The sequence below is a fragment of the Spea bombifrons genome, chromosome 12 (assembly GCF_027358695.1).
Source record: "Spea bombifrons isolate aSpeBom1 chromosome 12, aSpeBom1.2.pri, whole genome shotgun sequence".
Classification (NCBI taxonomy): domain Eukaryota; kingdom Metazoa; phylum Chordata; class Amphibia; order Anura; family Pelobatidae; genus Spea; species Spea bombifrons.
In genome coordinates this window covers 15703226-15727058 of record NC_071098.1, presented here as the reverse complement: position 1 = coordinate 15727058, position 23833 = coordinate 15703226, and the positions used below count along the sequence as shown (strand labels likewise).

At 42.5% G+C, this 23833-nt stretch overlaps 1 protein-coding gene across 6 annotated transcripts; it reads right to left on the bottom strand.

Annotated features, from left to right (window-relative positions):
* Positions 1–2720: 2720 nt before the first annotated feature.
* SIDT2 (SID1 transmembrane family member 2) lies at positions 2721–23076 on the bottom strand. 6 transcript variants are annotated; one of them, XM_053452636.1, is made up of 27 exons: positions 22594–23076; positions 19930–20051; positions 18941–19105; positions 18797–18842; positions 18096–18197; positions 17797–17880; positions 17609–17708; positions 17450–17515; positions 16804–16897; positions 16123–16181; positions 15616–15627; positions 15021–15071; positions 14667–14747; positions 10443–10561; positions 10212–10285; positions 9501–9567; positions 9322–9395; positions 8599–8719; positions 8179–8296; positions 7866–8002; positions 6366–6474; positions 6200–6276; positions 5313–5359; positions 4915–5020; positions 4547–4657; positions 4320–4433; positions 2721–3679 (listed from the first exon to the last, which is right to left on the bottom strand). In XM_053452636.1, exons 1-27 carry the CDS (start codon positions 22765–22767, stop codon positions 3617–3619), a joined length of 2493 nt encoding a protein of 830 aa, XP_053308611.1. In that variant the 5' UTR covers positions 22768–23076; the 3' UTR covers positions 2721–3616. The 6 variants fall into 6 exon arrangements, 5 of the variants coding, with proteins under 5 accessions (XP_053308611.1, XP_053308613.1, XP_053308612.1 ...); XM_053452638.1 differs by lacking the exon at positions 14667–14747; XM_053452637.1 differs by lacking the exon at positions 15616–15627.
* Between the last annotated feature and the right edge of the window lie 757 nt (positions 23077–23833).

Here is a 23833-nt window from a genome sequence, read left to right as displayed (position 1 = left end):
ATACTTTATACACATGCTGGGAGTTGTAGTCATTGGCATTACCACATAGGATGCACGAGGGAAGGCTATGCCAGAATTACACACATAAACACACAAATATTTGCAAAACATTTTATAAATTAACAAAATTCTGATTTCTTTTTACAGCGACCTCTGTGAAATATGCAACGATGGTCGATCTGCTTTAGACAGCCCATTTTAACTAAATAATAAGTACATAAAGACTTGCCCCAGCACCCGGATTGCACCCACAGTGGTCTCTCTGGTGAACCCCATATTCATTTCATACTCTAGGCACAAAACAATAATGAAAAGACCATCAAAATATACAAATATACACTACCCTTACAGATACGTTCCCCAAAACACATACATTTGTGTTCAAAAGTTTTCATACCCTGGCAGAAATTGTGAAATGTTGGCATTGATTTTGAAAATATCACTGACCTTGCCGCCTTATTTAAGGCTAGTGATCATATGAAGCTATTTACATATCTGTTTGTCTCCTTTTTAAATCATAATGATAACAGATATCCCCCAAATGGCCCTGATCAAATATTTACATAGCCCATACCTCCCAACATTTCAAAACGTGAAAGAGGGACACTTTTTTTTTTGAAATCTCGCAGAACTCACCGATACAAGCAATTGCACTTTACAATGCCACGCTTGCATTTTCCACTTAAAACACGCTTCATTTTTGTCAGCAGTCATGCATATTAAAAATAACCAACACATTGAATTGAATTCCCATGAGGCTCAGCCAGACATACTACTTCCATGATGCTGGCTGAGCGTCATGGGAAGTGCAGCAACAGTAAAGCTGCAGATGCTAGCTGTGAACTAAAATTCTCAGTCCACCATAATGCCGGCTGAGCATCATTGGAAGAGTAGTCCACAGCAGCAGAGATTTTTTTAAATTAAAAAAAGCGAATGTTAGTCTCCCTCCCGGGACCCCTACACACTGCCTTCGCACACACCTGCCCATAAACACACATATACACATACACTACCTTTACACACACACACACACACACATATATATATATATATATATATACATAAATACACTGCCCTTACACACACACACATCTACACGTACACTGCCCTTACACACACATAGATGTACACTGTGCTTCCACACATATACATATATATATATATATATATATATATATACACATACACTGCCCTTACACACCAGCTAATACCTGGTCTTACACACACACCGGCCCCCACACACACACAAGCTTACAAACACACACATACATACACACACTGCCCTTTCTACCCACAATCTGGCTACCAAGTACAGTAATGCCCGCATGACACCAAGTCACTGCTTTTGGGTGATCCCGGGGTAGTGGCTGAATAGCTCGTGGTCCATAGATTGTCCAGTCAAAAAAGCACCCTGATCGGTGGGCAGGACCCCAAGCGGACAGTCTGTGATGCAACTGGGCAGAGGATCCATAGCTGCGGCTGCTTAACCCCGGTCTAAAGATGCTGATAGAAACCAGGGTACCCCAGTGAGCTCCCTCTTAGTAACCACCCAAGTACCCAACAGATTCAAAAAAGAGCACTCTAGTGGGGCAACGGGTGTCCAAGATATCCAGGGTCAAAAGTCAGTGGGCACTTCCGTATGTCCTAGCTGTTAAACAGTTCTAGAGAAATCGCAGCAAAGACCCGGTCAGGCACAGGGCAAGGAAAGCAGGGGTCTGGGCAAAACAGGGTTAATCCAGAAGGGTCTGGGAACATAAAGGGCATGATTATACTCCTTTTCAGGAAGGTACAACAGGGGGAAAATATATCCAAATGGGGGTTAAAGTAACTCCACAGAAACATTTTTCCTGGTATACATTTTTGACACTAACAATTGAAGACTCATTAGCATGCACTTACACATCCATAATCTCACACACCCTTACACATACATGCTTACAATGAGTTACACATCACTACCCACACATACAAATTCATGCTCACACACTCAAACACATCCATGAAGAACACTTAGCCTTCCCCCATTCACCCAGACTTTCTACTGTACTCTGTGAGAGCAGCCTCACGTTGACCTCATGTTTGTGACCTGCTCTGTCCCATCCATCCTCCCTGGGCCAGTCCAAAATTGTTCACAAAGAGCAGCTCAAAACTGGACTGTTCCCACAAAGCTGGAAGCATAACATTGTCCAAAGTGTCTTGGTATACTGAAGGGCACATATAATTTGGACAATGCTATGCTTCCAACTTTGAGGGAACAGATTGGGGGAAGGCCCTTTTCTATTCCAGCATGACTGTGCCCCAGTGCACAAAGCACTGACCTCACAAATGCTCTACTGGATGAATGAGCAAAAATTCCCACAGAAACTCCAAAATCTTGTGGAAAGACTTCCCAGAAGAGTTGAAGCTGTTATAGCTGCAAAGGGGGACCAACTACATATTAATGTCTGTGTATTTAGAATGTGATGTCATCAAAGTCCCTGTTGGTGTAATGGTCAAGTGTCCCAATTGTGTATCGTAAGGGTATGTTTGTATCTTTAGAAATTACTTGGTAAGACTAAATGTCATATTTTGTACCAGTTTCTAGAAGGTTTGTATTATTTACATTTATGGTTAAAGTTCCTGGTGAAGGCGTCACTTAGTAGTCTGTTGCAGATTGTTTTATATCTTGAATGCTTAGAATTTCCATAGCTACTGTTATAACAAAGACAAAACACATTCAATTTTTGTTTAAATATTTTTCTGATTTTATCTCAAATATAAAAAAGCGAACAGCAAACATGAAGATCAAGTTTAAAACAAACAGTATAGCTTTGGATGGAAGGATGGCACATAGGATAGTGGTGGGTATGTTCGCTTATAAAGAGCTTGGGCACTAACACAGGCCCTGGGTATACGCACAGCACCCAAGGGGCATCACTCTGGCAATGGCCTCCACAAGATCGATTGGCTAGAGTAAATATTCAGCCCATTTGTTGCAAAGATGTCTTCAACACAGTAAAAATGTTACAGGTGCTTCTGCATAATGGTAACCCGTTTATTGGGCAGTAATGTATTTGGCATGAAGTAGTTAGTAAAAGTCATCAGCTGTGTCTTTTGAATAGTGCAGATTATTGTGCCGCTGGAACTCCTTGTAAACAGTAAAAATCACCTGTGCCACAGCCGCTTTCTCAAAATACAAATTTCCTTTTTTACTTTAGCAGTAGAGAATCCATCTGATCACTTCATTGTGCACACGCTGATGCACAACCACCCAAGACTGCCACAGAGCTTAACGGAGAATCACCACCTGTGGCAATGTAATAGTGACACCATCTGGCCGATGGAGGGGACAGCCAGTATCAACAATGGCGGGCTGTCACAGTAAGTCACATACAGTACACATCTATCTCTCCTGCTGCCACTGGCCTTTGATCATTTAAAAAAAATAAAAAGCCGCCCGCGATGAAATGGTTAATTCTGAACACGGCTGGCTGGACGGATAACGCAAGGACTCCTCTTCAAAGTTCATTTGATTTCTGCTGCCATGTCCCTGATTGTAAGCTTTACCACAAATCTCCTGATCTTGCGGACATGATAAAAGCAGAGGATTCCAGAAGTCTCATCCACTGTTGAGGATTCAGAAAACATAAATCTTGTCTCTCTGCACACAATCCAGATCATCATCTAAGCAAAGCAAAACCTAGAAGAGACAGAACAGAGTTTACAAAGTGTTTTATAGTGAAGGGTACACTGAGTTCATCTGCCCATTTGGTCTGAATTAAGGGGTCACTGTGTAGTGGGAGTGATGGACTGTGTCTTCTATGGGTCCTCTCTGGTTCACGCCGGGTAACTAGCAGTGTTTCTAATACAGGGAGCAGCAACAAGTCCTGAATCTCCCAGTTATACAATAATGCTGTACTGACACTTCCAAGGAACAGCTTTTCTTTAAGAATAATATTCAGTATAAATGCCCCTTATCTGCACATGTGGAGGCTGCCATGGTGCCAATTCTTCATGGCAATGTTAATGAAGCCCTGCTTGTACAATGAAATTCTCCATAGGTCTTTCATGAGTCAGAGTGTATCTGTGTAATGACTTAAACTGCATTTTAAATGGGCAGAAGACATTGATTTATAGATTCTTTCTACCTGTGTCGTATAATCTCTCAGCAGGTAAGAATCATTCAGCCCATGAATGAATTGAATCAGGCTACACAAATAAGAACAGTTTTTGTTTTTTTATACAGACGTGTCAATACTATTTTTTCACAGTCACTCCTTTAGATTGTAGAAAACTAATATCTACTTCATGGTCATCCCATAGAAATTAGATTGACTCACAAGAAAAGACCCGAACATTGCAATCGAGGACAGGAAATGCCAGATGTCATGGTCATCGAAGAATCCAAGCAAAATGCAGTCTCTATTATGCTCTCGAGATTCCGCTGGAGTTTTCTAATATTAAAAACACACACCGTGAGGACATAAAAAATTTCTATCCATGGGGCACAACCGTCTTTCTTCTCTCAAGTAAGCAAATCATGGTAGAGTACAAAGTCCCAACTTACCTGCCAAGTGCTGAGTCCTTGAAAGAAGAAGAACAATGCAAACCCCCAAACCACAGAGGTGCAAGCAATACAAAGGAGAGGGACTGGAAGTATTCGCTCTCCACTGCGCAGCTATATGGAAGAAGATGAAGGGGAGACAATAAGTAGATAGAGTAAAAAGAAAATAGTATCATTATTTTTATTTGTATAGCACAACACTGTAAAAGGGAAATACTACATATACTTCATTATAACACCAGGTCATCACATCACCGAAACACACCAAAACATAACAAGTTCTCTCTCATCTACTACTATTTACACTTTTTAGGAGTAAGTACTTTGATTTTTCCCTTGTTCACATAATTGTCCCACCCGTCCACACTCACCTTCATTATGATATAGAAGGCAAAATAAAGTAGCAAGTTGCAGATTCCAATGGCGAGAAGATAGGAGGCAAAATCATTGGGTCTGAAAATGAGGCCATACGCTGCCCTGCAAATAAAGTGAACGCTTTCACAGAGGAATTTTGGCTGAGATGACAACCAATAGGAAAAAAGCATTCACTAGCAGCTGGGTTTCCAGCAGAGAGACAGGAACAATAATTCATAGAACAAAACAGCTAACAAACTACTGGTGTCTCCAGAACTAGCCTATTATATCAGGTGTCAAAAAATATATATTTGAAAACACTAATATCTTTGTTTTCATTAATAATATTTTCCAGCAAGGTTTGCTTTATTCAGTTTGGGGTGCTTTTGAAATTCAGATGGCAAGAAGTACTTACAAGGACCAGTTCACAATGTTTCCCATAACAAGCAGTACCATGCGATCCTGAAAAAGAAAGAGCAAATGAGTGAACGATGAAAGGGGAAGGATGCAAAAAAAGTAACGAGAACGGCATGTATGCATGTTCTTTTGGTCTAAGAAACTCTGCCCACTAACTAGCACTATATTTTGGAGCAATTGGCGTTTGACAATTTTCAAACTCAGATCTACTGCCAGCTTACAGTAGAACTCTACTTGTGCGGACGGAAGCTCAGGGGTAACGACTTGTTATCCTGTATGCCGGCCTGCACTTCCAACAACAAAAGTTAAAGGGAAAACACGCAGAACTAAATATGGTGAAGATGAAGATGTCGGTTGGAAGATGATAGCCAACCGACATAACGGATTGCAAGCTTTTAAGGCTAAGGCTCTTCTTGAGGCATATTATACCAAGTATAATATGCCTGAAGAAGAGACCAAGATAGCCCGGAAAGCATGCAATCCGTTACATGTCAGTTAGCCAAATTTGCTTTCTCTCTTTCTATGGCGAACACAGTACTCAGTCTTTACGTTATGCAGAACTAAAGGTAGCACAAGAAGATTGAAGACTGATAAAACCAACAGTGGAAAAAGATACAAGCTTACATAAAAAATACAATGGGGGTGGGCAAAGGATGTGCGAATAGAAGGACAGAAAGAAGAGGGCGCACACTGGAAACAAAGGGGGAACAAGTGGAGAGAGAGAGAACAAAAGTATAATAATAGAAGGGTAACTTCCGGGCATTTATGTGTGAATCAGCCTATCATATTTCTGATGGATACATTTCTACTCTATTGCTCGTGTGGGCACATTTTTAGCAAGGGTTTTAAAATTGAGGGTTCCATATTTAATAGAAAGTCACTCACCACATACATAGGGGGGCTGCACTGCCTCACACAATCAGTGTAAATAACCTGAAGAATCCGGCGCAGAATTCCAGAGTCTGGGAAGAAATGGAATGGATATTACTCTGAATCGGAGAAAGAAATTAGGGAGCGGGTGACTAAATGGCTCTCGTCTTGGAACACTCACCTAGCCTCCAGCGACCCATGTAATACAGCTGAGTACTGAGAAGTAGGGTGAATAAGATGTGAATCACAGAGAATATGATCCAAAAAATGGTATTTCCCTTTCCAAACACCTGTTGAAAAATAATGGGACATTGTGCGGATTGGTGAAAATGTTTCTTTGTTTACCAATTTAAAACTAGTACAATCTTAAATAGTCTGTTCTATTGGACAACACCATGAAGAGCATGTCAATCATATAGACCGCATACTTAGGACCATCTCATTCTCACGTCAGGTGTTTCTCCAACAAACTATTCTCAATGCTAAACTCTACCCCCCTCCTTCCCATCAAACAACATTGAAATGGAACATTTACCTTTTTTATTTCACATTTAACATTCTTTGCTTAATGACCACCCCCTCCATTTCCCCCTTATTCAGCAAAACTGTTGCCCCAGTTTCCAATGTAACGAGAACCAGCTTGCCACTCTGGTTCCTGGAGTAAAGATGCTACTACAAGGAAAGAATTTCCCCAAAAAAGTATCACCAGAGTAACATGAACTGAGAATCAGGTACCAAGGTGAATACAGTTTATTGGGGGGAAACATTGGGTTTGCATAGACACAGGACAGGGTTGTATGGGTAACAAATGACACAAACCAACTTGGTTGTCATTATTTAGGGCCAATGGTGATGGGCCAGCGTCCCTTTGAAGCGGCCAATACATTCAAACCTGGACAGACGAGACACGGGGAACAACCAGAAAGGTACAAAATCTTTGAATATGGGGACATGTATGTGGTCTCACTGGGCTACAAGAATACATAGAACCATAGAATTTGATGGCAGATAACTGTTTGCTTATCTAGCCCATTTTTCCTGGCTCTTGTCTTAGATCCATCCCATGCATATTTAAATTCCCTCGCTGTATTAGCCTCTACCATTTCTGATGGCGGGCTCTCTGTAAATTAAAACTTATAGTACACCTAAACCTCTGACCCACAAGTTTTAGACTATGACCACTTCTTATAAAATATCCTCTGGAATAAACTTCCCTCCTGTACTTTGTTAAATTCCATGCTTCTATCACATCACCTCTTTCACTTATTTTCTCCAAACTATAACGAGATACCTTAGTCCCCGAGAACGCTCTCCAGGATCAGTATCCTTTCTGGAGATGGGGTCTCCAGACCCGCACACAATTATCTAGGGGAGCTCTGACCAGAGATCTACAAAGTGGCAAAACCACATCTCCCTTTCTGCTATTAATGCCTCTAGATATACAACCCACCACTATGCTTGTTTTTTTTCCAGTACATTATTGCGTTGCCTGCTTACCTTTAAGTACTCAGAAATAAAGTTATTTCATTATAACCATGCATAAAATATATTAAAAACCATAATTATATACAGAAATAATGCAGTAACTGGACCATGTCCTGTTATCCATGTTATGAAAAGAAAAAAACCTCCATAGTGAAAAAAAGTTCTTAATTGCTATTAACGGTGCCTTCTAACTTACCACGCCAAGGACGGAGAAGAAGATGACAATGGCTAGGCATGCGTAGGCACTGTACGCACTGGCATTAATATCTGGGTGTCTCTTCTGATACAATTTCAGCATGCAGAGTCCAGCGATCATATACATGAATGAAGTGTCTGAAGAAGTTACAGAATGTAAAGTACAGACACTGAATAACAGAGTATTACGAATGAGGAGTCAGGAATAAGACAGAAAAAGGAGTAAGTTCATAAAAGCAGATGAAGAAAGTAAGCAAGAAAGGAGAGGTTTGTACAAAAGGAAGATGGGTTTAGAATGAGCACTCGGCACTTACCAAACTGGAAGTTAGTGTAATTTGGGCAAACATGGTAACAGGCACTTAGAAGGCCTTCCATCATCAGAGCAGTACCCATGGCATAGTACAAGCCAAAATGTTTGGGTATCCCACATTCCTGCAAAGCAGATGGGAAGATTTTAATAAAATGTAATTGCCATGGCCCACTTTTCTTCTATCCTTCCAAATATGCACTTAGTTGAAATTATATAGTTTCGTAGACACCACATGCTTCCCATCCACCAGGAGCAATTCTTACTGCATGCTATCTCTGACGCACATTTTCTACTTCTACCCTTTGAACTAAATTGGATACCTTTGGGTATCCTCTCCCAATTACACTTCATCAGCTTGTGATGCAATTCTTCATATTGAGATTTCCTTCATTTATTTTCAAGCCCCACAAAAATGCAATGTTACCTCCAGTTGCTTGGTATACATGTGACTGCGGGTATGGTTGAGTTCTCTCTGCAACACGATAATGAGAAAGAGCAGGCCGAGTAGTACGTATCCCAAGTTACTAAGTATGTTGTTGAAGGCACTGTAAAGCAAAAAATAACAGGGATGGGGGATGAAAGTGTGAATAGACAAGCAGGGGTCAGAAGGAAAGGTTTTGTTACCTGCAGACATGAAGACAAGCGTGTATGCGTTTGAAAAGTTAAAGGAATAATAAAAGACAACCCAGTGTCCGATACAGCTGCTTGAACAATTAATGTTTTTCAGAGTACTTTGTAAGTACTTTCATATTCATTTAACTTAAATAATCTCGAGCTGCAGCAAAACACCCAGTCTGTTGTCCAAAGCTTAATGCCTCTGTATGGCTGCTTCACGCATCCGACCAGTGCTGCCGTTTAATTCAATCTCTCTTCACGTGTGTTGGAAGGTGTCTTTAGACCCCTTTACCCCGAAGTGTTCATCATGCTAGTCCTGGCCAAACCCCATCCTGCAGTTCAAACAGCCGCGTTGGGGCAACGAAGACAAAAGGGACGACACAGCTATCACACGCAGTAAAAAGCACATGATTGCTGGCGTGTCCCTAACAAGTTAAACTATTCCACATATTACTTGCACCTACATTTACAAACACAAATAAAAACAGGATTTCTTGGTGCTAATTATTTAGAGGCAACTATAAGGCAGTACCTGAGCGATCCAAGTGGGTGAGCACAGAGGAAGTTATAATAGCAGATGTCCTGATTACCGGTTATATTCACAACCTGCATGTTTAAAGGAAAGGTAATGGTTAATCGGAGCGTCAGGATTGCGTGGAAGCATTTGTTTTAGAAGCGTAAGTACATGTTTGAGTTCACATTATTTCTCACCGTTTGATAAGTGATGACCAGCTGAATAACAGGAAGCGCGTAAAACACCGCAATGGTGGAGATATTCCTGCAGATGAACGGAAGAAATATACTACATAAGCAAGATACATATCTATGCACAACAAATCACCACAAACACATCGATGAGGTTATATGAAGAGCTGTGGCCACTTTTAATAAAGGCCAGCGTGTGAGATGTAGAAAATCAGTATTGAAAATGTCCTTCAAGTGGGGAACTAAATTGAACATGGACAAAGAATAAAGCACAATACTTCTGCAAACATATTTTGAATCTGATACTCGTAATACAGGTTGAGTATCCCTTATCAGAAATGCTTGGGAACAGAAGTACTTGGGATAAGGGATCATTTCGGACAGGTGTCTTCTCATCTGTGTGCGCTGTTCAGGCTTCTCCTGTCAGTTGCGCTGCTCTGGGGAAGCCTGAACAACGGATCAGAATTGCTTTGGGACATCAAGGAGAAGCCTGAACAGCAGGGAGAAGCCGAAAAGGAGGTGGGGAAAGGTTTTACCAACTACAGGGGAGGCCAGACACCTATCTCTCTCTCATGTCCCCTCTCAGTCATGAATATCCATAATCTACACTTAAAATAAATCAGATTTCAGATATGGGATACTGCGAGCTCAGCACATACTCTAAACAAAAGGCAATTCTATCATAGATTATATACACAAAACCGACTGCCTGCTCACCAGAAGTAGATTTGGTACTTCTTCCTCATCACTCGCTTGTCCTTCCTTGCCAAGTCAGCAACACACAAAAACTTCTAGAAAAACAAGAGTCTGCTATTAACCGCTGTGTACTTCCACTCACCCTCAGCCACATAATGGTCCTTGGCCAGACTCTAATATCCTCATATTTTATTCAGTTCTTCCCCAAGCATATCTTTCTAATGGTAGTAAAAACCATGCCGCTTCTCTCACCTTTGTCCTGATAACATTCTTATCAGACTCTATGTCCGTCAGAGTATCATAATCATCTTCCTCCACAGAGCTGAGGGACTCGCGGCGTGGGCGAGCCACAAGGTTCTCCAAAGAGCGCTCTGTTGAGACACAAAGTACCAAGTATTAGTCCTGACGCTCTATGCTGTCAACCACTGTTGTCTTTATCGATACCTTAACTAGCTGCAATGTAACGGCAGCCTTACACTAAACGGTTTAATTACAGGTCTAACGCTGGCGAGTGTCAGATTGCAAAGATCTTGTTTGAATGATTGTTTCCCACCTTTGCAAGCAGCGCTAGTACCCGTCAGTTGGGGACAGCCTCAGAACCCCCGACTGGCCAAGGAAGGTGTTGCTGCCCATACGCTCCCCCTCGTAGCATCACCTCTTGCCACACAAAGGTGTCCCAATTGGAATGGGGGGGAGGGGGGTTGTGCATTTTTGATCCATTATACAGTATGTTATTTCCAGCAGGGCCCTCCTCACCTGTTGTCTCTAAGTCAAATTGTTATGTTATATACTACGTGTTATGTCCTGTCTACCCATTGTACAGCGCTACGGAATTTGATGGCGCTATAAAAAACAGTAATAAATAATAATAATAGTACCGTATATTCCAGCGTATAAGACGACTTTTTAACCCCAGAAAATTTTCTCAAAAGTCGGGGGTCGTCTTATACGCCGGGTACTAACCGAGTACCGGGTACTTACCGAGCCGGAGGTTCCCACGAAGCCACCAATCTCTAGGGGAGGGGCGAGTGAAGAAGCCGCCTCCCCTGGGCCGGTCTTCAGGGCCGCGCCGAGGTAGCTGCAAGATGGTGATCTCCCCAACTAGCCCTGATCAGCAGGGCTGGTTGGGGAGATCACGACCTCCCTCTAACTAAACCAACATTAGGGAGCTCGAGGTCTGGCACTTCAGACCTCGGCTTCCCTGCTCCCTAATCACTACGTGTCGGCTATTGATGCAGAGCGCGGTGATGACGTCATGTCCCGGTGCTCGGCATCAATTGCCGGCGCGTAGTGATGAGGGAGCAGTAAAGCAGAGGTCTGAAGTGCCAGACCTCGCGCTCCCACAACTGGATGGAAGAAAGAAGAAAGAAGATAAGGTAAGAGATGGGGAGAAAGGGGTGTGAGTGCAGTGTATGTATGTTGGTGTGAGATGGTCAGTGTATTTGTGTGTTTGTAAGCTGGTGTGTATATATATGTGTGTATATATATATATATATATATATATATATATATATATATATATATATATATATATATATATATATATATATATATATATATATATATATATATATATATATATATATGTGTGTATGTATATATATATATATATATATATATATATATACACACATACATACATGTGTATGTGTATACACACATATATACACACACGTGTATGTGTATACACATGTGTATACACACATATATATACATGTGTGTATATATAGATATACACTTGTGTGTATATATATATACACACACGTGTATACATATATATGTGTGTGTGTGTGTGTAAAGGCAGGGGTGTGTGATGAGGGCAGTGTATAACTGTGTATGTATGGACAGGCGTATGTGTAGATAGATATATATATCTATATCTATATATATATATATATATATATATATCTATCTACACATACGCCTGTCCATACATACACAGTTATACACTGCCCTCATCACACACCCCTGCCTTTACACACACACACACACATATATATGTATACACGTGTGTGTATATATATATACACACAAGTGTATATCTATATATACACACATGTATATATATGTGTGTATACACATGTGTATACACATACACGTGTGTGTATATATGTGTGTATACACATACACATGTATGTATGTGTGTATATATATATATATATATATATATATACGGGCAGTATAAGTCTGTATAACAACCAGCCAATCACCGGTAAGGTACATCGCTTGCCGTGATTGGCTGGTTGTTGTACGCTGGGTAGAGGGGTAGTCTTATACGGCGAGTATAGCCCAAACTCTATATTTGAACTGGAAAAGTTGGGGGTCGTCTTATACGCCCAGTCGTCTTATACGCCGGAATATACGGTATATACAGTCTGTGTGACTGGCGTGATCGGCACACTTTACACGCCCTATACAGTCTGTGTGACTGGCGTGATGCTGCATGTTACACGGTGATAGAAATGTTTATCTACTAGTTTAATAAGGTTAGGTTTGTGCGCTCACTCTCATGCACCTTTCTCTAGGAGGACGCTCTTTTACGCTGGTACACATCTTAGGTGCCGGCCAGGCCAACACACATGCAGTAACATGTGGAATGAACACAGGTCTGGTAACATAGATGTAACATATTTGGGGGAGAGACACAAATGACATCACATACATATAAAAGGTCAACAGACTACCAACGTCCTCAAAATGTTTTGTAAATCACCAGACTTACTAGTTTTGCAAATACAATTGATGCAGACTTTGAAAGAACACTGTATATATTCCACAGAGCTCTAAATAACCTAGAACAGCCTTATACACCATCCAGAATCACCACGGGCCCGGCACTTTAATATTAATGCTGTCGGCACACTTTAACTCCTTATAATCCTAATACAATGCCATTAGTACATCTTACAGATAGGATGGATGAGGCACTTTAAGTAGTGTTGCTAAGTTAAAGGACTCTATGTGGATGTAGAATAACAGACGGCATCAAACATCTCCGGGTGTCATGTCAGCCCTAATAAGTGTTACAGTGATGACCTTCTGTATGTCACACAAGGACCAGAACGCAGTAAAAGTGCCTCCTGTTGCCCTTACAATGCGCTATACAAACCAGAAACTGCATGTATTCTACGAGAAAAAAAGAAAATCCTATTATTGTACTTTATTCTAAAACGTAAAAATGGATCCCTGTAGTGACAACATCTGCGTCACCCCACAGACAACAGACAACTGAGCACTGGGTCTCAAATCGCAGTCCCCATCACCCAGCTTGGACCCATTCTGCCAGCACAAGTCTGAACTTTATTTCTGTATTTTATATTAATGTAAATTCTTAAGATTAGATTTGCAGCCATGATAATGCCATAAACAGAGGGAAAAATAACTTTATACTTTACTGACTCTGCTTAAGGACCCTTAGGGCCCATATTGTTGACAAGATTTCCATACAAACACTGCCATACGCGGGAGGCAAATAATCAATGAGATATTTGCTTCCCGAGCGCAGAGTATTATTGAGTATTTAATAAATAAACCCAGATACCAGGCTCATTCATGGATTTTACAATCCGCGGATCATCACACGCCAGTTTCCATCCACCACCCCCGAAGCTGCATTAAGTAATCTCTCCCTCTCCCTTACCATCCATCGCTCGATTATGTTTTAGACCCCTCGTCCTCTCTCGGGTTTTGAGGACTAAAAATTCTAACCATTTCAACCCAAAACCGGTGTGAAGAGGACTGTAATATTAAGCATGTGTAGTGCCAGATACAGCCTGTTACGGTCATACCAGCTGCTGGGGACTAAAACTCCTATCCAAACCAAGAATACACCGGATAAGCATGATAGGATTGCAGCACTTAGCAGGCGGATTAGCAGAAATTGGGAAATCCAACTACTACTTGTCTCCAAATGTTTATTTTTACTTCGGATTATTTTGCATTTTAATTTGTGATGGCCCCCTTTGTCTTTTTTTCATTGAAGTCCTTCCTAGATAGTAGGACCTCCAACAAAAACAGATCCCACCAAATAGCCAGGAGAAAAAAAAGCAGTGCCCTGCAAAATCCCTAACCAAGATCTCTACAGTGGCAACAGTCTCTTTGCCAAATAACCGGGGCAAATAGCCCCCAGCCATGCGAGTAGCTGGCCAATTGCTTACGGCCAATTATACTACAGAGGTCCGCCCCGGGCCGACACAGGCTTCTTGTCATGCTGTACGCACACCATGAGGTGGTGGGTGGCAGCCGGGGCATGGCTCTATGTGAGGCAGAAGGGAGCCCCCAAAGTACCCCCACTCCTCTCCTACAGCAATAATGCTCAATGCCTTCACATTATAAGCATTACATTATATGTTTCTCACAGAAGTACCCGGACCGGCACACATTTTCAGAGTTATCAAGGAGTACCCATGCAGACACGCATACACACGTGGCACATTCACGGAGCAGACTGGTGTAGGCACATGTACAACCAGATACCTGTGTAACTGTATGTGGCCTCCCCCGAAGACACAAGGCTGTCTGTACCATCCTCGAGGCTTGCAGCTAAACTGTTTTCTGCTGCATGAACGTAAACGAGAGGGAGAAAATCTTTTGAAAATGAACCGCTCAACCAACGTGTCTGGAAGCAGTTACTTAACCAACACATTATGGACAGCCCCAGAACCAGTTACAGGGACACCACGAAAAGAAATCCAGACCTCAAAGCCTCAGATTCGGGAAGATCACTAAACACAGACATTTATTACATCCTTTCAACACCTCAATACCAGGGAGCTTCATGGTACCTTCAGACTAGATCTGGAAGCACTTGTATACTACGTGGATACTTACCCAAGGATCCATATCCACAGCCATCATATTTCTGACCTATGGGTGACTTTCCTAGAAATCAAAAAGCAGGTGAGCGAGACAGGCAAAAAAGAGACATTGAGAACTTTGCGTAGGCAGCCAAAAGCAAAATGGCACTCAGTCAAGTTCCCACCGTTCTCAGACACCTGGGCTCTATGTATCAACGTACAGATAGATTTCATTGAAAGTTCTTTGGCCACGGCACATAAGACGCATACGTATGCGCATTCTGTTGGTGATATCTACACCACCTGAGTACTATGGAAAGAAGAGTGACTTAACATAACCATAAGAATGCATATGTTGATACATAGATCACACCCAATAAGAATCCACTCCTTACGTGCATGCGCCACACCAGTGAAGCCAAACATGGAAAAAAAAAAAATCACGGAAAATATGAGACAAAACCAGTAAGTAGGTAAGTCGCCTATGAATCAGGTTTCGACATGACATCATGATACGGTTAGAAACTCACCAGATCACCGCATAGTGTAATGTGTGTTTTTGCATGGCGTGTTAGGCATGAAATATTGACAATAAGCAAAACCTCCCTCCCAACAATCAAATATCTTACCAAGCAACGAGGCTGGATATCGCAATAAAAATTGGAAGCAGAAAAACAAATTAAATACAGCTAATTACATCACAATTCACAACCTCACATCCAACAATTGTATTATTGTTGATTTTGCGGATTTTAATAGACTACCAGAGTGCTCGGATCTCTTTAAAAACTCAACTACGCATTATTCGGGGCCAATTTCTTAATTTATCTAAGTAGGCTGTTACCTTGTAGGCCAGTGTCTGTAATAAACTATTAAAATATAAATTCACTCAAGTCCTATTTAACAATTCCATTCATTTAATGGAAAAACTGGATCAGAACCGGATCATTAATTTGGGATTAATTATACAACCCCAGGTGAATCACATAAAAAAAAAAAAACATAGTAAACATGTGCCAGATAAACATCCCTATTTGTTCATCCTCCGGGGATCAAGATATGAATCGTAATCTGATATTTTCACAAGACAAACTCTCCGCCACAGACATCACTTCTATACTTTTCACGCATATTACCCGTCTCATCATCCAGGGAGCCAGTGGAATTCAGCAGGCCTGCCTTCTTTTTCCTCTTTCTGTGTATACAAGCAAACAGGACATAAACGTCATATACCTGTGGCTATCAATGGTATATGTGCACAGGGATTTATTCACTAAACCATGCATTGACAGATTATTTCCTCAACCCAAATTCACTATGAAGATGAATCCTGGTCAGTCTCTCCTACAAAAAGCTCTAATCGGCTCATATATAATGCATAATTAGTAAAATTTCCTGAGTGACCCCTTACTGTTTACCGGAGTCCGTGAGATATATAGTTTCACACAGACAGATATAAACTTGTTTGGGTAGCCATTGGTACCTACACGAGCCTGCAAATATCATTAGACACAAGATAGGGAGAGTATCCTTCTCGGCAACTACTGTGCTACAAACAAGGCAGTGTTAAACAGCCAACACAGGGTTAATGTCCTGACCACAACAGCAATGAAGGCAGAACATAGAGATATCAGATCAGGGGTGTCCAACCTATGGCGCTCCAGCTGTTGCAGGACTACATCTCCCATAATGCTCTTTCAGCTAAGGAGTTGGCTGAGGAGTATGGGAGATGTAATCCTGCAGCAGCTGGAGGGCTGCAGGTTGGACACCCATATCATAGATTAAGTGCATACATTGATCATCTACCACTCGCTCACCTCCATTTTTCCCAGCATGGAATAAGCAAGGCCAATAGATAAAAGGACAGGAATACGCCAAAAGAGAAAATAATTCCTCCGACATAGGTGTTCTCTGTGAAAGCAACAGAAAGAGAATACAGAATACAGTTATAAATACAGTATCTGGCAATGAGTGGCATCAGGTGCATGATGTGCTCACGTACCAATTACTTCAATAATGGAAATAATAATAATAATAATAATAATAATGGAATTCTCAACCAAGCACACTGGGACGGATGGATGGGTTACACGCATATTAACTGAATTTCATTTGATTTGTATGCCCAACTTGCGTCATGGAATCTAGTCCACTCCTGTGCTTTCCGTTAAGTAGGTTAACAACTGGGACAATCCACACGCTCCTTATATTGAGAAGTCAATTAGATCCTCAGCATTTAACCTTCGTTTTGAGAACACTTTAGTTATACTACCCCAGTTTCCTCTAAAGAAAGAAAGCATGCTGTATCCCTTAATTAGCAACATTATACGTAATACACGTGATGGTCGTGAACCAAGAAAGCAAACACAGAACGGAGGTTAGCATTCAAAACTGTCACACAAGCATGGAGGAAACAAACATATAGTTGTATAAAAAGCCCCTTCCCCAAATATCAACACATACTGCTAATTGCAGGGCTGACCAGAATGTCAAGCGTCTTCTGACGGCTCCCCTGATCCAGAGGGATATCTGAAAAACACCGCGATGGCAATCATTAGAGAGATCCCTCCCAGACAGCGAGGTGGAAACACTCTTCTGAAAGCTAGGAGGAAGAAGTATTACCTGGGTTCAATGGATAGTAGGGTAGTCCACCACCGCACGCCTCGTCTTCAGTTTTAACGACAACCACAACGTAGAAACCACCACTGGAGAAATCTTTCCTCTGCAAACACAAAAGCATAAGAACAGAATGTGTTACGGGAAAAGAATGAAAACAAACAGGAACCGAACGGATTGCACGTCGTTCTCACCTGCACAGTGATTGCACCTTTCTTGGTCATTGTTTGATACATGCCAATAAAAGCCACATTGTTGTCGAGGTCATACACCGGGCACTGTAAGGAGACAGGTAGGCGAGACCTCGGTGAGAAAACATTTTATATTGTACTTTGCTACCTTACTACCTACGCACCGCATCTCATCTAACATACGTTCTCACCTAGTTACAGAGCTCAGAATTCCCTTACATGTTAACTGAACGCGGAATCCCTAAATGTCACATCAGCCCCCTTTACATGCACCTCGATAATCCAGACATGATGAGCCTCACCTTGATATCCTGTATCGAGATAACCGAACACGGGAACGCTGTAGGAGACGAAACCTTTACAACCACAGAATCCAACCCTTCTGGAAACATGTACTTAAAATACTGCAAGGGATAGAATACGGGAAAGGTGTGAGACAAAATACAATAATGTGGTAAAGAAAGGATGAGATTGATTCAAGCGGGTAGAACGGGCATGCAGTACACACAGCCACATATACCCACAACTCTCATTTGGCAATTTTTGTCTCCCCAGCCTACATCTGACCAGCCTGAATTGTATAGAGCTGGCAAATAAAAGTTGGGACAAATAAACTGTTATAAGATATTACCCACAAAGCACCAGTCCTCTTAGAATAAATATACTACGTGTACTCCGCTTCTCCTTAGACCGCTGAGATAAGTGCCTTTCATCTCCTCTTATTCCCAGGGACAATAACATTCCACTTATGCCAATAAAACATACATGGAGTCAAATGACCTTCATTACAGGGACGCCAGTCTTACTCATGGGTTTGGTTTGCCAGCTGGCAATGTAGGAATATGCCAAGTTCGTCAGGTTACAGATATTTAACCCTTTGTGGGTCAATGGTGTTCACTGCATTACATTTAAGTAACTTCTACCATCCTGCGCATCTAGATTGACCAACACAACAAATTGTTCTCATAGTTTACCAACAAGTTTCATCACTTGCATATTATACCTGTGGCTGAGATGGGGTGGCATTAAAACTGAACCGTTCCTCTGTCCTATAAGTAAAAACAGGAGAAGAGCATTGTCAATGTCAGTATATATATATATCTATGTACACACACACACACACACGTAAAACGCATCATTTTCTCACCCCAGCACGAAGGAGCCCAAATGTGTGACACTCAAGCGGTACGTAGCATTCTTTTCTGACAAAGTGGAAACATCCACATAGAAGGACTGGGTTTCCGACTCGGCCCGTGTCTGAGGCTGACACAGCGTGCGACCGACATCCTTGTACTGATAATTCCGCTGGTACCTGGGAAGCACAGATATTTTAATATCGCCTATCATACAAACAATTTCAATTAAAAGCCATAAAAAACCAATGTGTTTTAATAGTCTGAAACGATGTTCTACATTTTAGCTATTGTCATGAAACCTCATGCAAGAAGAAAGATCTTAACGGCACTATTTAAGCGACTGTCTGCATCCTTTAGTCATCTTCATTTTAAAGGGACACTCGAGCCATTATAACGTCATAGGATGCCTTTTACTGAATGCTTTACAGAATAAATTGGGGCTTCCTTTCCAAAACTTTAGAGCTTGCCGTGAAGACATTATGTTTCTGTAGGTTTGGATCTTTATCCTGCACCAATATGCGGATTGCTACAGAAACGATTGCATGATAAATTTGCGTTCCTTAATACAGACCCTCCACATGCATGCCTGAAAATGCCCCATTTGGCCAGAGGTATCAGTGTTTCTGTGTCGTCAGACTGACTGCAACGCTAATCGCTATGGCGAAGTGCCAATTTAGAAATGTTTGCTTAATCTAGAGATCAGGTTTCAGCAGCTTCTCACTCAAGAAACCATATGTTGGACCTCGAGATGTTTCTTAATCACAAAACACCAACATATGTCAGTATTGATGGTCATAAAGAAGACAGCAATCCCCAACTTACATATCCAGCGATACTGGAACGAAACCTATAGTCAGAAAGACTAAATATCCATCCATGGAGAAGAAGAACCCGGGGACAAGCGCGGAATGCTGCAGAACAGGCGCCAGCGGATGATGTGCTGTGTTATGGCCAGAGGAAGGACACACATGGGATAAATAAGATCTTAGGTGGTACTTACAGTCCCCGTAGGGTGAGCGGCACTTGGAAGGACAGCACAGCCTCCTTCTGTCTAACCACAAACAGCAGAGGTGGCCCCTTCGGATCTGAAAGCATGTTAACGGACACTCTGACTCCTTCGGTCTAGATTAAAACAAAGAACATATCACTTAGCACGCGACACACACGCAATATGTTTACTGAAGCAACAATATGTTTTTCTGCATGAATTAAATCACATTAATCTGCTTCTAACCGACAGAGTTAAACATTTTTAGTTTTTAAATCTTGAAAGTAAAAAATACATTGTTCATGTTGAAGTTGCCAGAGATGCAAACTTTTGAAGGAAACGTAAAGTAACTGAAAAAAGAAAAAAATGGGGGAAGTTTCTGAAGGTTGAGAGACACGGAAGGTAGAGCGGTCGGGACATTTCATTCACATCGCTTGCGATTTTTTCTGGTGGACCACCTGGATTGGGGCTGATCCTTCTCCAAAAGCACCCGGAAAGCCCTCTGATATTACTCATGCAGGAACAGGGCTTCAAAACCAGCCTTTACTGGAGCATTCTGGGAAAAGTGTTTTTTTTTTTTTTTTCAGGTGCCGTGAGATTCTTCTAAACAAAATCCCATGATTAAGCATTAAGATGGCTGGCGTTTAATGATACAGGTTAGTTTTTTGTGATTAGGCTGGACAGAAATCTTTTGGGGCCATCTCTGTAGCCGGTCCACATACGTGATACACGCGCACATGGGAAGACGGCTCCTTATTTCTCACATCAGTGACAGTGAAAATGTACTGGACGTCGGTCACGCACTATAACTCACAAACCCAGGCCACGCAAACACACACAGGTTAGCCCGGGGTCTCCAAAACACGATACACAAAGCAACAGATACGGTTACAGCAAGGACTAGTGGAACAGATAGGACAAGAACGAGGTGAAGAGGATACGGCGGTAACCGGAGACAGAAAGCAGTGCGCTGTGTTTCAAGGGGCCGGATTCCTTGTGTTTTCGAGGAGCGGCGGGCAGCCGATGTTCATTTCATTACTTGAAAGGAATACATTCGTAGAAATAATATGTGAGCAGAAACGTTTAGTAGCTATGGAAACCACACTAATCCCCCTCATTCTGCAGTGTAACCCGTTCAGCGTTGTGTGCCTGGGCATATCCTCTATTATTATTATTATTACTACACTTATTACAGGCCTCTAATTGTGTTACAAGGCAGGAAGAACACAAACATCACAACAACCGAAACACGCACACAGCTTATGGCTGCAGAAGGAGTAGAAGGCCGGCTCGCGTAACACGGAGTCAGAAGGAAACAAGGTGTTCCTGGTTTAAAGTCCAAGCGCCACATATCCTCTCTTCAGAGAGCAGCCACGCCATTGCTGTAATTATGTGCGCTAAAATTCTTACCGTGTCCCCGGCAGAGGCACCTGGCCCTTTCCGTTTGGCGACACGGTGGCCGGTTTATTTAACAGCACAATAAATCATTAACACGGGGAAAAGGCATAGAAAGCGGGCATGCGCTGCGCACCTGAGGTCTGAAAGATGTCATGTACACGGATGCATTAGCCCCTCGTTCACCACGTACCACGCAAGCCCTCCTCGCGGAGCTAGCTGAATAGCTCAATGCAGCATTTAGTGAATAAGACCCAGGATCTTTAGCAGATTTGGAGAATATTTAAAAGGGCAAGCAGCTCGCTGAACCCCATGTAGAAGCACAGATGTTTTCTGAACAAGAGGCTTTAGGGCCAGGACAATGCCTGAGAAATATAAGACTTTTCTAAAAGATTGCAGAAAGAAGCCGTGGAGGAGACTTTACATCCCGGTCTGACTGACGCGACAAGGTGCGGCGAAACGTACACACAACGCTTTAAACAAACACTTTGGGTTGATTTCATGCCGGTTCTGGTAACGCCAGTTAGATCATTTCCCCAGTCCGGCCCAATAAGTCGAAAGAGCGTGAACCAAAGCCGCGCAGCGCTGTGTATATCGAAGACATCTGGCTCACTTCAAAAAAGTAGCCCAACTACTAAGTAACCCTTTAAATGATGTCAGTAAACCGATGTCAGTAGAAAATCGATAAGTAGCCCGCTGGCGTTAAGGTGCGTACCGGCCGGGGCAGAGGGGGCACTTCCATACCAACTCAATAACATTCAGAAGGAAACGTACTCTTCTGGCGTTTGCTGAACTGAAACATATTATGGGCTCTTAGCTGGGAAACGCTGAACAGAATGACTTCCCCGTCAGCCGCCGCATGCGCCTTTAACACAATAACCTGATATTAAACGAAAACAAGTCACTGGAGAGAAAGGAACATTGTTTATTTTAAGCAAAGGGGAAGAAGGGTCTTACTAGGCAGCCCAGCAGGACCGGCGTGACCCCCAACTCCATGGCTGAGGGTGCAGGGAGACCCTACAAGGCTTATTCACCAAACAGTGAGAATTATACAATGTATGTAATAAATTGACAGTGCCAAAAAATACTCGCTCCGCCACAATCAACAGTTAAGCGAATAAGCTAGTGGGACCGGTTGATTGGGGATCATTATTCTGTGCGCACTTCTTATATAACCAAAGCAGGGTGCTTTCTTTTGTTGACATCCTGATTGCACAATGCAGAGCGAAGAGCTCACAATTAGATCTCGCCCTGACGCTGAGACCCCACGCAGACCCTTACCTTGTTCCTCAGCATGGTATGGTTAAAGGCGTAGATACACTGCAGGTTACTGTTTACAAAGTACGTGTAGGGCTCGTTGAATTCTGCATTGATCTGCTGGATTATCTTCTCTGAGGACCCCACGGAGGCACTAAGGGGCCCCAGCAGCAGCAGGAGGAGGCAAAGGGACGGCATTTCCTGGAGGCGAGCTGTGGAGGGGAGCAGAACCTCCGGCCGATCTGTGTACCTCCAACATCAGCAGCACTTCGCACCTAGTGCCGTCACACGGCCCCACGGACACGTCACCAGCAGATAACCGCACACGCCGAGCGACAGGTGAACTACAGTCCGCGCACACAGTATGGCCTGTCCGCCCGGCGCCGGCAGCAAATCACACACAGAAGCCCCTGTCCGCATCACACCCTCATCACCGATACACGCGATGCTATGACGGAACAAGCCCGTCATCAACTTTACACAGCAATCCAATGAGGAACACAACACAGACACAACCGCGACATCACAACACGGGGCAGACCAGATAACAAACACACTATCGCGGCAGCGCCCGTCACAGCTCGGTCTCCCTCCCCCCAGCTGGTCTCTATGTCGCCTCTGATCCCGGGGCTCGCAGTCTGTGTAGCCGGAAGAGCAAATCACGGGGAGGGAGGCCTGCGGTGACGTCACAACATCTTAAAGGAGCCGCGCGTGGGATCACGAGTCGCCTGGGAAATGCTGTGTCGCGCTTCCCAAGTGTCCGAATTAAATGTAGACAAGTCCTTCTTTCCTCCCCTGATGGGAGCTGAGAATGTTTACTGGGTGTGAGTGCCTTGCAGTGTCCAACAGCTATAAATAATACAATAATGTGTTACAAATATGTGTTTATAAACTTTATCTTTATAAAAAAACATAATTCTTATTACAAATATCTTATTCGTGAATAGTCCCGTGATACCCGCTACAGTATTTTAGAGGTTACCGGTATCCCTCACAAGCGGAGTTCAGTGCAATGTTTTTGTGTTTCGGGGGAAGGGTAATTTATTCAGTCAGGTTAGTTTTCTATGACTAAATACACAGACATTAATATGAAGTTGGTCCCCTCTGCAGCTATAACAGATTCCACTCTTCTGGGAAGGTTTTCCACAAGATTTTGTAAAGTTTCTGTAGGGATTTTTCTAATTCATCCAGTAGAGCACTTGTGAAGTCAGGCATTGATGTTGGATAAGAAGGCCCAGCTCGCAATCTCTGTTCCAGTTCATCC

What these genes read in the sequence shown, in the direction of transcription:
- SIDT2 (XM_053452636.1), bottom strand. Translation starts at nt 22,767, where the DNA reads ATGCCGTCCCTTTGCCTCCTCCTGCTGCTGCTGGGGCCCCTTAGTGCC. An exon ending in TGGTCATCACTTATCAAACG is followed by an intron (nt 9,396 to 9,500) that starts GTGAGAAATAAT and finishes TTAAACATGCAG; the next exon opens with GTTGTGAATATAACCGGTAA. An exon ending in CCTTCTATATCATAATGAAG is followed by an intron (nt 4,658 to 4,914) that starts GTGAGTGTGGAC and finishes TCTTCCATATAG; the next exon opens with CTGCGCAGTGGAGAGCGAAT.